The 13,299-nt window shown below is 37.9% G+C and overlaps 1 protein-coding gene across 3 annotated transcripts in view; it reads left to right on the top strand.

The window, feature by feature from the left end:
• SLC26A7 (solute carrier family 26 member 7) overlaps positions 1-13,299 on the top strand; it is a 137,775-nt gene that overhangs the window by 47,107 nt on the left and 77,369 nt on the right. For all 3 annotated transcript variants that reach the window (XM_043879257.1, XM_043879256.1, XM_043879258.1), the window contains one exon: positions 7,654-7,806. In XM_043879257.1, the coding sequence (XP_043735192.1) occupies positions 7,654-7,806 (153 nt within the window). The remainder of the gene's footprint in view (positions 1-7,653; positions 7,807-13,299) is intronic.

Raw genomic sequence — 13,299 nt, 5'->3', positions numbered from 1 at the left:
CACTAGCACCACCTGGGAAGCCCATATGTTCTAGTAAGAGACTCTAATCCTCTAGTCTGAAAAGTGGAAATCTCTGTCTCTTTGGTTACTTGGGGCTGGTGGTAGTTCTTGTTTCCACGGAACATCCCTAAGGAGTAATCTGAATCATATATGTTAGTGTGATGTGCTCAGTTCTGCCCTCTCAGATTATCGGACAAGATTCTAATAATTTTTTTGTTTTGAATTGTAGTTGATTCCTTTTCAGATTCTTTTCCGTTAAGGTTATACAAGGTACTGAATATAATTTCCTGTGCTATACAGTTGGGCTTCCCAGGTGGCTCTGGGAAGAATCTGCCTGCCAATGCGGGAGACATCTGAGATGGGAGTTTGATCCCTGGGTTGGGAAGGTGCCCTGGAGAAGGAAATGGCAAACTTCTCCAGTATTCTTGCCCGGGAAGTCCCATGGACAGAGGAGCCTGGCAGGCCAGTCAATGGGGTTGCAAATGAATGGATACAACTGAGTGACTGAGTATGCTATACAATAGGTCCTTCTTGTTTAGTTTGTGTCTGTTAATTCCAGATTCCTAATTTACCCCTCACCCTTACTCTCTTTCCATTTTGGAAGCCGCAAGTTTGTTTTCTATGTCAGTGAGTCTGTTTCTGTTTTGAAATAAGTTCATTTGTGTTATTATTATATTTGTAGATTCCACATGTAAGTGATATCATATGATATTTGTCTTTTTCTTTTCGTCTTGAGGGTAGACATAGCCCAATGTTTCACCCTTTGCTACATCTGAAATGCAGAGCACATGTCACCAACTCCAGTTAGGCTCAGGTGTTTAGGCAACTCTTTCTCTTCTAGCTGAAAACTGTTAACCAGCTTTCTCATGTGAGGGATTCTCCCAAAAGTGTTAAATCCACTGGTCCTTTGAGTAGCTCTCCCAGCATTTCTGGGGTCTGCATATTCAAAGGGAGGTTCTGGAATACTGTCATGACCTTATTTCTTTAAAAAAGTGAATAGAATTAGGTCTAAATCATCATTTATTCTAATTCCCTTTACATATAATATTTTATTTTCCCTTTGTTCTTCAAATTTTATCTTTAAATTTATATACTTCTAATAAAACTTTCTTTTAATGTTATATCTGTTTCATAATGAATTTGAAATATCCCTCTTCAGTTGTATGTTGGGTAAAACTTAGTTTTTTTCTCTAAGTGAACTTTTACGTCTGATGATTTTATTAGGGCCCATGCAATCAGGTAGACATTAATTGATCTGTCTTTTTTCCCTTAGAAAGAGGCAATAGAACTAGAACTTTAGAATCAGTGAAGCCCTGAGTCAGATCATGGCTATTCTCTTGACTGAATGACCTTGTAACTTTGACTTCCAGTTGTCTACTGTATAAGTTGGTGATAATAATACCAATGGGGATTCATTCCCAAAATAAAATGCCTGGAACATGGTAGATATACATTTAATGGAAGTGATTATCTTTGTACTAGTAATGAACAGTTAGATTTAACAAATTTAGAGTTTTAAAAAGTGCTATGTAAATAATAGTTACTAATCCTTTTCCTCTCTACAAGACTGTTAATCAGATAAAACAAATATAAACAATATAACAAAATCATATATCCTTTTTCAATTTACAAATAAAGATGATTCCAAAATTTATAAAACTTATAAAAATACCTGCTATTAATGAGGGCTAGTCATCTGGAGTAAAGGAATGCTATGTTTTTTAGTTTATTTTTATTTTAAAATATTTCCATCTATTCAGCTCAATTCCCCCAAGCAGTTATAAATCCCTTTAATAAATTATGAACAATTCTGCAGTATATTTGAAAATAACCAGAAGCAATATTATTGTAAGAGCCACTTCTGTCTTGGGACCCTGGCTCACCAGTTAAATCATTTTATTCCTGTGTTCTCAAAAATGTTTTCCTCTATTTTGTTATATTTGTAATTTTACTTTTTAGACCTCACATATATATGATATAATATATAATATAGTATTTGTCTTTCTTTGTATGACTTATGTCACTTAACATAATACCCTCCACATCCATCCATGTTGTTGCAAATAACAAAATTTCATTCTTTTTTATGGCCGAATAGTATCCATATCTTGGGTATTGCAAACAATGTTGCTATGAACATTGTGTAAATGTGACTTCTGGAATTAGCATTTTCTTTTTGGAGAGATTAATACGCAGGAGTGAACTTACTGGGTCATATGGTAGTTCTATTTTTAATTTTTTTGAGAAGACATCATACTGTTTTCCATAGGAGCTGTACAAATTTACATTTCCACTAACAGTGTACTAGGGTTCCCTTTTGAGAGATTAAAAAATGAAACTTTGAAGTTTTATACTCATTAGAAGTCAAAATTCTCTAATTGGTAAAACCAAAATCTAAACAAAAAGGCTAACTATGTGACTTTTTGAAGCTTAAACACATCTGGAGAAGGCAATAAGAGAGGAAGAAGATCGGTCAAAACCAAATAAAATTTTTTATCAAATTTAAAATTTCTGACTGATAGTTGGTCCCACAAGAGGGAAAAGTTTAACGATTCTTTTCAATTAAGATTGATTTTTATTTTGAGAACTGATGTATCTTTTTATTAGAAGGTTGTTTTCCCCAAAAGGCACAATAAAAATTAACAAAAATTCTTAGCTCATCTTAGCACTTGTGAATTTCTTTGAAGTGGTGCAAAGTGTCTCAGCCTGTAGCAGTCTATGATAAATTTGGCAAAGCTGTTTTCATTTGCATGACTTTATATGCGTATCCTTCAATATGATTATGTACAGTTCTGTACATTAAACCCAAAGCACAAGCCAAACTTGGCAATATATTCAACTAACTTTTTGGGAAATTTGTATTTCCTTTCTTAAAATGGGTTTTCAGAACCAGAAAGCAATTTCATTCCCATTCCCATCTATGAAGTGCAAGCAAAGCATTTTTCTAGTTTTCAGGATATCCCTGAAGGCTATGAAGCAGGAACAAAGAATGTTAACAAAATGGGACAAAAACATCGGAAGGAAATCAGAACCAATGAAATATTTTCTTTTATAGAGAATGAGATCACAGTCAAATATGTACAAATAAGAGTTATATGTGGAGTACAAATCTACTTTGAAGACATAGGCCTCCTGAGATTTCTGAATCAAGAACACACTTTGGTGGTTTATGGAAACCCACATTTTCTCCACAGTTATTGTGACATTTCTATTGTGACTTGTGAGGACATTCATTACACCCTGAAAAATGGACAGAATAAACTGAAGAGGAGAGAAAAGGAATATTCATCTGCAGCTTGAATCGATCAGTGACCCAGGGGATAGAAAATGTCTCAGGTTTAATTTGGATATGAGACAAGTATATGGAAATTAGTAACAAAGATTACCTTAAAATTCTAAATATTATAAGGCAGATATTTTAGCAACTCAATTATCTTGAACTGAGCTCTCCATCCTTCACTGAAAAAATACATCGCCATAAAATGTAGTTGTTTAACTGCTTCAAATTAAACCTAGTTTTCTAAACAAGGGATGGCTGGATGCCACTTGGACCTTGGCATGCTTGGTTGTGAGTTTGGGCCAAGTGAGTTTTGTGCTCCCATGTTGTCTCTAGTTGTTTAACATACCATATTTCCTCTACATCATATTTTGGTTGGAGATTTACTGTATCCCTTACAGCAATAGTTTCCTGGGATAAATTCCCAATGTGAGATGCAGTTATTGATCAGAAGTTTGCATATAAAATGATGTAAAGAATAATAGAATGTTGTAATTTTTTCTTCCCTTTGGAGTTGTGTTTGTATTCATGAAAACACAGACTGGGGTTGAGATTTAAACTTAATATCAGTCTTATTTTCCTATTAGTGTGTGTTACTTTGGGAAGTAGAGGGGTTAGGGGAGCTTGATTTTAACAACAACTATTCTAAGTTGTTTAATGATATAATGATATATAGGCAAAGTTTATAGGTGACATTACATTCTTAAGAACAAAGAGAACTTGTACCCACATCAATTTTAGAATTATCATAGATGGCTTTAATGGTCCCTGAGTAGGAATCTAGATCTGTTTAGATGTAGATTTAAAGCATAATCAAGTTAAAAGCAAGTTGGGGCAGAGAGAGGGTATTCCTGGGAAACTGTGGCTCATGTTTAAAGACTCCAAGGATGTGAAAGCTACTTTAAAAAACAAAAGCCAAGGCTGGCAGCAGACTTCAGTCTCCTCATCTTCAAAGTGGGAGAATCAACTAAATATGAGGCTTCAAAACCAGAAATATTCAACAGAATAATCCACACATGGATGGGAAGAGATTAGTATGCATCTTTGATTCAAGAATTGCTATAATAGATTTATTCAACAGATGTTGGTTGACCACTTCATAGGCAATGAAGATGCAGTTGAAAAATGACATCCCTTTCCAATGGAGTTTTATTGAAATGCTGAGGGGGAGGATGTGGAATAGGATCAGTTCAGTTCAGTTCAGTCGCTCAGCCGTGTCCGACTCTTTGCGACCTCATGAACCGCAGCATGCCAGGCCTCCCTGTCCATCAGCAACTCCAGGAGTTTACTCAAACTCCTGTCCATCGAGTCGGTGATGCCATCCAACCATCTCATCTTCTGTCATCCCCGTCTCCTCCTGCCCCCAATCCCTCCCAGAATCAGGGTCTTTTCCAATGAGTCAACTCTTCGCATCAGGTGGGCAAAGTATTGGAGTTTCAGCTTCAGCATCACTCCTTTCAATGAACACCCAGGACTGATCTCCTTTAGGATGGACTGGTGGGATCTCCTTGCAGTCCAAGGGACTCTCAAGAGTCTTCTCCAACACCACAGTTCAAAAGCATCAATTCTTCTGTGCTCAGCTTTCTTCACAGTCCAACTCTCACATCCATACATGACCACTGGAAAAACCATAGCCTTGACCAGATGGACCTTTGCTGGCAAAGTAATGTCCCTGCTTTTTAATATGCTATCTTGGTTGGTCATAACTTTCCTTCCAAGGAGTAAGCATCTTTGAATTTCATGGCTGCAATCACCATCTGCAGTGATTTTGGAGCCCCCCAAAATAAAGTCTGACACTGTTTCCACCATTTCCCCATCTATTTCCCATGAAGTGATGGGACCAGATGCCATGATCTTAGTTTTCTGAATGTTGAGCTTTAAGCCAACTTTCTCACTCTCCTCTTTCACTTTCATCAAGAGGCTTTTTCGTTCCTCTTCACTTTCTGCCATAAGGGTGGTGTCATCTGCATCTGAGGTTATTGATATTTCTCCTGGCAATGTTGATTCCAGCTTGTGCTCCATCCAGCCTGGCATTTTGCATGATGTACTCTGCCTATAAATTAAATAAGCAGGGTGACAATATACAGCCTTGATGTACTCCCTTTCCTGTTTGGAACCAGTCTGTTGTTCCATGTCCAGTTCTAACTGTTGCTTCCTGACCTGCATATAGGTTTCTCAAGAGGCAGGTCAGGTGGTCTGGTATTCCCGTCTCTTTCAGAATTTTCCACAGTTTATTGTGATCCACACAGTCAAAGGCTTTGGCATAGTCAAGAAAGCAGAAATAGATGTTTTTCTGGCACTCTCTTGCTTTTTCGATGATCCAGCGGATGTTGGCAATTTGATCTCTGATTCCTCTGCCTTTTCTAAAACCAGCTTGAACATCTGGAAGTTCACAGTTCACGTATTGCTGAAGCCTGGCTTGGAGAATTTTGAGCATTAAGTTATGACCAACCTAGATAGCATATTAAAATGCAGAGACATTACTTTGCCAACAAAGGTACGTCTGGTCAAGGCTATGGTTTTTCCAGTGGTCATGTATGGATGGGAGAGTTAGACTGTGAAGAAAGCTGAGTGCCAAAATATTGATGCTTTTAAACTATGGTGTAGGAGAAGACTCTTGAGAGTCCCCTGGACTGCAAGGAGATCCCACCAGTCCATCCTAAAGGAGATCAGTCCTGGGTGTTCATTGGAAGGACTGATGCTGAAGCTGAAACTCCAGTACTTTGACCACCTGATGTGAAGAGTTGACTCATTGGAAAAGACCCTGATGCTGGGAAAAATTGAAGGTGGGAGGAGAAGGGGACCACAGAGAATGAGATGGTTGTATGGCATCACTGACTCGATGGACATGGGTTTGAGTAAGCTCCCGGAGTTGTTGATGGATAGGGAGGCCTGGTGTGCTGTGATTCATGGGTTTGCAAAGAGTCGGACACGACTGAGCGACTGAACTGAAGTGAACTGAGATGAGTGCAATTGTGTAGTAGTTTGAGGATTCTTTGGGATTACCTTTCTTTGGGATTAGAATGAAAACTGACCTTTTCCAGTCCTGTGGCCACTGCTGAGGTTTCCAAATTTGCTGGCATATATTAAGTGTAGCACCTTCACAGCATCATCTTTCAGGATTTGAAATAGCTCAACTGGAATTCCATCACCTCCACTAGCTTTGTTCGTAGTGATGCTTTCTAAAGCCCACTTGACTTCACATTCCAGGATGTCTGACTCTAGGTGAGTGATCACACAATCGTGATTATCTGGGTCATGAAGATCTTTTTTGTACAGTTCTTCTGTGTATTCTTGCCACCTATTCTTAATATCTTCTGCTTCTGTTAGGTCCATACCATTTCTGTCCTTTATCGAACACATCTTTGCATGGAATGTTCCCTTGGTATCTCTAATTTTCTTGAAGAGATCTCTAATGTTTCCCGTTCTGTTGTTTTCCTCTATTTCTTTGCATTGATCACTGAGGAAGGCTTTCTTATCTCTCCTGGCTATTCTTTGGAACTCTGCATTCAAATGGGTATCTTTCCTTTTCTCCTTTGCTTTTCACAGCTATTTGTAAGGCCTCCTCAGACAACCATTTTGCCCTTTTGCATTTCTTTTCCATGGGGATGGTCTTGATCCCTGTCTCCTGAATAATGTCACGAACCTCCTTCCATAGTTCATCAGGCACTCTGTCTATCAGATCTACTCCCTTAAATCTATTTCTCACTTCCACTGTATAGTTATAAGGGATTTGATTTAGGTCATACCTGAATGGTCTAGTGGTTTTCCCTGCTTTCTTCAATTTAAGTCTGAATTTGACAATAAGGAGTTCATGATCTGAGCCACAGTCAGCTCCCAGTCTTATTTTTGCTGACTGTATAGAGCTTCTCCATCTTTGGCTGCAAAGAATATAGTCAGTCTGATTTCGGTGTTGACCATCTGGTGATGCCCATGTGTAGAGTCTTCTCTTGTGTTGTTGGAAGAGGGTGTTTGCTATGACTAGTGCATTCTCTTGGCAAAACTCTATTAGCCTTTGCCTTGCATCTTATTTGCTCTTAATAGTGAATCTGCATGTAGCTAATGAGTTTTAGATCTCTGCCCATTGAAGTGACTGAGAAGGAGCTGGAAGTGTTGTATTGTCCTTATGTAGGAAGGAATAAACACTGAGTTTGGTGGAAGAATCAAGAGGAAAGCAATTCTGTACGTGCAAATGAATCATAGCCTTATCTGTATCAGCACTGACTGATATACCCTTCTACGCCCCACTGTTTCACTTTCAGCTATTTTTTTTTTTTTTTTGCAAGTCGTCACAGAGTTCATCTGGGGCCAGATTTTAATTCTGGTATATTGTGGATGATTCTGAAATCTGTTTGTATTTTTCCTTATTACTGTAGATCTATGCATATATCTTTAAAAACATCAAGTCTGTGCGACTGGAAGCGCTGCTCTTATCCTTGCTAAGCATCGTGGTGCTTGTGCTGGTTAAAGAGCTGAATGAACAATATAAGAGGAAAATTAAAATTGTCCTTCCTGTTGACTTAGTTTTGGTAAGTACAACATGAACGTTTAAATTTCTTCCCTGCAACACTTGCAGCTGCTGTGGGTAACATGCAAAGGTTCACCTTATTGTCTATAGCAACCCGCAGTTAGTCCTGTCTCTCACTAAAGCAGGACTAACTTGGCTGTACATTCATGTATAGAGAGGAAATATTTTGAGTCAATAATTTTAAAAAGGAGGCACACATGTTTCTAATTTTTGCAGAATTTCTCATATGCTTGTATGTTTTTGGATAAATAAGACAACATATATCCTAAAATTTTAAATATGGAGACATTTCTGAGGATGAGACTCAAAAGATCTCTGGCATGATTCTCCATAAAGCAACAAAAAGTGATAACTCATCTTTTTGATATGGCATCTATATGCTGCATAGAAATATTATCAATCAACAAATGTCTACTAATGGTTGATAGATTTATTATATTTACTGACCTAATTTTGCTTTATTGAAAGGATATTCTCATAATTTTCAGTGTCCAAGGCTTATTCTCTAAGATATTTTTGTTGTTGTAGTTGGCAAAGCAACAAATTGTACTTTGCTCCTAAGGCTTATGAAGTTCAAAAATACATTTTGAAATTTTAAGAGCCTCTAATGGGAACTCTTTTTTAAAAAATTATATTTATTTATTTGTACTTGATTGATGATTGCTGTACAATATGGGTTTGGTTTCTGCTGTAGATCAACATGAATCAGCCATAGGTATAGACATGTCCCCTCCTCTCTCTTAAAACTCCCTCCCACTTCCCACTCTTTCCCACCCCTCTAGGTTGTTACACAGCCCTGGTTTTAGTTTCTAATGGGAACTCTTAGCTAAACAAAGCATTAGATTGAAAATGAAATGTTAAGCAAACCAGTCTTCTAAATTACTTATTATTAATTGGCCTTAGTTTTTTTTTAATTATTGGTGATAAGTGGTGTCTAAATAATTTCACCTATTGAAATGTCACTTCATACAAATAAAATGATGTAGGTTTTCTGTATATGTATATAAGGCTAGCATATTGGCAACTGTCTCTGAGGGATATGACTTCTTTCTGCATAACTAAGATGTATTGCCTCTTTGAATAGTTCAGTTCGGTTGCTCAGTTGTGTCTGACTCTGTGACCTCATTGACTGCAGCACATCAGGCCTCCCTGTCCATCACCAGTTCCCGGGGTTTACTCAAACTCATGTCCATCGAGTCGGTGATGCCATCCAGCCATTTCATCCTCTGTTGTCTCCTTCTCCTCATGCCTTCAATATTTCCCAGCATCAGGGACTTTTCAAATGAGTCAGTTCTTCGCATCAGGTGGCCAAAGTATTGGAGTTTCAGCTTCAGCATCAGTCCTTCCAATGAACATTCAGGACTGATTTCCCTCAGGTTGGACTGCTTGGATCTCTTTGCAGTCCAAGGGACTCTCATGAGTCTTCTCCAACACCACAGTTCAAAAGCATCAATTCTTTGGTGCTCAGCTTTCCTTACAATCCAACTCTCTCATCGATACTGACTACTGGAAAAACCATAGCTTTGACTGGACGTGCCTTTGTTGGCAAAGTAATGTCCCTGCTTTTCAATATGCTGTCTAGGTTGGTCATAGCTTTCCTTCCAAGAAGCAAGTGTCTTTTAATTTCATGGCTACAGTCACCATCTGCAGTGATTTTGAAGCCCAAGAAAGTAAAGTCTGTCACTGTTTCCATTGTTTCCCCATCTGTTTGACATGAAGTGATGGGACTTGATGTCACGATCTTAGTTTTCTGAATGTTGAGTTTTAAGCCCATTTTTTCACTCTCCTCTTTCACTTTCATCAAGAGGCTCTTTAGTTCTTCTTCACTTTCTGCCGTAAGGGTGGTATCATCTGCATATCTGAGGTTATTGATATTTCTCCTGGCAATGTTGATTCCAGCTTGTGCTCCATCCAGCCTGGCATTTCTCATGATGTACTCTGCATATAAGTTAAATAAGCAGAGTGACAATATACAGCCTTTTCATGCTCCTTTCCTGATTTGGAACCAGTCTGTTGTTCCATGTCCAGTTCTAACTGTTGCTTCTTGACCTGCATACGGATTTCTTAGGTGGCAGGTCAGGTGGTCTGGTATTCCCATCTCTTTAAGAATTTTCCACAGTTTGTTGTGACCCACACAGTCAGAGGCTTTGGTGCAGTCAACAAAGCAGAAGTAGAATGAGCTACTGAACTGAACTGAAGTGAGCTGTTTCTCCTGAACTCTCTTGCTTTTTTGATGATCCAGCAGACGTTGGCAATTTAATCTCTGGTTCCTCTGCCTTTTGTAAATCCAGCTTGAACATCTGGAAGTGCACAGTTCATGTACTGTTGAAGCATGGCTTGGAGTGTTTTGAGCATTCCTTTGCTAGCGTATGAGATGAGTGCAATTGTGAGGTAGTTTTAGCATTCTTTGGCATTGCCTTTCTTAGGGATTAGAATGAAAACTGACCTTTTCCAGTCCTGTGGCCACTGATGAGTTTTCCAAATTTGCTGGCAAATTGAGTGCAGCACTTTCACAGCATCATCTTTTAGGATTTGAAATAGCTCAACTGGAATTCCATCACTTCCACTAGTTTTGTTTGTAGTGATGCTTTCTAAGGCCCACTTGACTTCACATTCCAGTATGTCTGGCTCTTGGTGAGTGATCACACCATCATGGTTATCTGGGTCATAAAGATCTTTTTTGCATAGTTCTTCTGTGTATTCTTGCCACATCTTCCTAATATCCTCTGCTTCTGTTAGGTCCATATCATTTCTGTGATATGATTTCTGTGATATTTCTTTATTGTGACCATCTTTGCATGAAATATTCCCTTGGTATGTCTAATTTTCTTGAAGAGATCTCTAGTCTTTCCCATTCTATTATTTTCCTCTTATTTCTTTACATTGATCACTGAGGAAAGCTTTCTTATCTCTCCTTGCTATTCTTTGTAACTCTGCATTCAAATGGGTTTATCTTTCCTTTTCTCCTTTGCCTTCAGCTTCTCTTCTTTTCTCAGCTATTTGTAAGGCCTTCTTATACAATCATTTTGCCTTTTTGCATTTCATTTTCTTGGGGATGGTCTGATCACTGCCTCTTGTACAATGTCGTGAACCTCCATCCATAGTTCTTCAGGCACTTTGTCTATCAGATCTAATCCCTTGAATCTATTTGTCACTTCCACTGTATAATTGTAAGGGATTTGATTTAGGTCATGATTGAATGGTCTAGTGGTTTTCCCTACTTTCTTCATTTTAAGTCTGAATTTGGCAATAAGGAGTTCATGATCTGAGCCTCAGTCTTTTCTGTGGCTTGATCTCCTGGTCTTGTTTTTGCTGACTGTATAGAGCTTCTCCATCTTTGGCTGCAAAAAATATAATCAATCTGATTTTGGTATTGACCATGTGGTGATGTCCATGTGTAGAGTCTTCTCTTGTGTTGTTGGAAGAGGGTGTTTGCTAGTTAGGCCTTGTATAATATGTGGAGATACATATAACTGACTTGATGGACATGAGTTTGAATAAGCTCCGGGAGTTGGTGGTGGACTGGGAAGCCTGGCATGCTGCAGTCCATGGAGTCACAAAGAGTCGGACACGACTGGGTGACTGAACTCACTGGCGTATATATAACATATGTGACCTATATAATATGTGTGTTTGTATGTGTGTGTATTTAAGATAAGCCATACAAGTGGAGGATACTATGATTATTAATAGTTTTTTAAAAAACCAACTGTGAAACATATTTTATTCCAAAGTCCTATAGATATTAAGGAATCCTTATTATATATTGGAAAGCTTGGTTATATGTTTCATGAGATCAGACATTGAAAGTTACCTTGGGGAAGTAGGCCCTTGAATTTGTTTTATTCAATATTGAATAAAATAGTTGCCTTTTTTTTTTTTTTTTTTTTTTACAGAAATAGTAAAAATTATCCTTACAAAAGTAAAGGGTGGAGAATCCCATGGACAGAGGAGCCTGGTGGGCTACAGTCCACGGGGTCGCAGAGAGTCGGACCCGACTGTGCGACTTCACTTCACTTCACCTCACTCCTTATGCAGTGTTGACCCTACTGTTGTAAGACCTAAAGCAAAAATAGTAATATAGGCCCAAATACTTGAGTTATAGATCAGAATGTAAATAAAACGAGTCCTATTTTCCTATCTTGGCTAGAACACCTTGAAAGGCAGGTTAAAGTAGAGAATTTTCCTAATTCTTTGGGCTCTGCCAGAATGTGGCAGTATGGAGCAAGGAGAAAACCAGCCCCTCAGCCTGCCTCTTCCCTTCCCGTTCAGCTCTATCACCTCCAATGGGACTCATGAGTATATACATAGATACTCCTGCCCCAGCATCCAAACTCCAAACACGTCTCCACTCTTCAGCCACCACAACTGTTTCTTGGCCTTTCCTTGGGCCATGCTGGAAGGGTAAACCTGGGGAAGGTATCTAGAAGCAGACTTTGGCAGGAAATTATAGATTCTTGGGAATTCAGTGTGTGATCCATAAAGATGAGCCCAGGTTTGAGTTAGGTACCTCCTCTTGCCCCCACAAAACTCCCATTTTATGAGGAGAGTTACAGCTGGAAGATGGCAGATGAGAAACTTCTAAAGCATTGTCTGAAAGACAAAGTTAGTGACTTAAGTTACTTAATTTTAATATTGGCTATGTGCATTGAACACCATGCATTCTTCCATTTTCAATAAGGATTCAGCATCTTGTGGCTATGGTGTATTTTCTTTTACAACTCTCAGTATTTTCTGACTTGATATAAATATTTCATGAAATTTATTATCAATTAAAATGTATTAACTGGCTTAGGAATTTTTGAATACATTAAAGCTTCTGATTCCAACCTAATAGCCTGAATTTTTTTTACTAGTATTTAGAAAATACAATTATGTCATAATATTTATAAAATTTGAAACTATTACCTGTCGAGTTTTGTTGCCTTTTAAAAAATTCTCAAGGGTCCTTTGTTTTTTGTCTATTTAATGTTTTAAGAAATCTTATAAATTCAGTTAAATATCATCACGGAGAAGAGAAATAAACAGTGAAAATCCCTACAAAATAATATTATTGGACATTGTTAGATATTCCTTATTTTGCTAGTGTGATTTTTTTTACACATTTTTTCTGACCATGTATATGGTAAATTTATACTTTAGGTAATTAGTGTGTTTATTTTTAACAAAAAAGCATAGTATATAAATGGTTAAACAGATATCAAACTGATAGATAACCATGTGAAATTTCCAGTACCTATTAAATAGTCAAAAGAATGAAGAGAATGTGAAAATGGATGGAAAACATTAAGGTGGTATGACTGGTGAAAACAAATCCTGAACAGAATTCCGAACATACATTTTAAAGGGGATTATGGATACTTGCAGAGAATGCATGGCTTTGCTTACTGTATGTCATACAATAGAGGGTCAGGCTCCTGAAACTCCAGGGAGGTAATTTAAAAAACATTGGGTTCAACACATTATTAACTAGCATATTTTTCTTCAAGAAATA

This window comes from Cervus elaphus, chromosome 21 (assembly GCF_910594005.1).
Source record: "Cervus elaphus chromosome 21, mCerEla1.1, whole genome shotgun sequence".
Lineage (NCBI taxonomy): Eukaryota > Metazoa > Chordata > Mammalia > Artiodactyla > Cervidae > Cervus > Cervus elaphus.
Note: the sequence above shows the minus strand (reverse complement) of the source record. Positions and strands in the feature narration are given on the sequence as shown.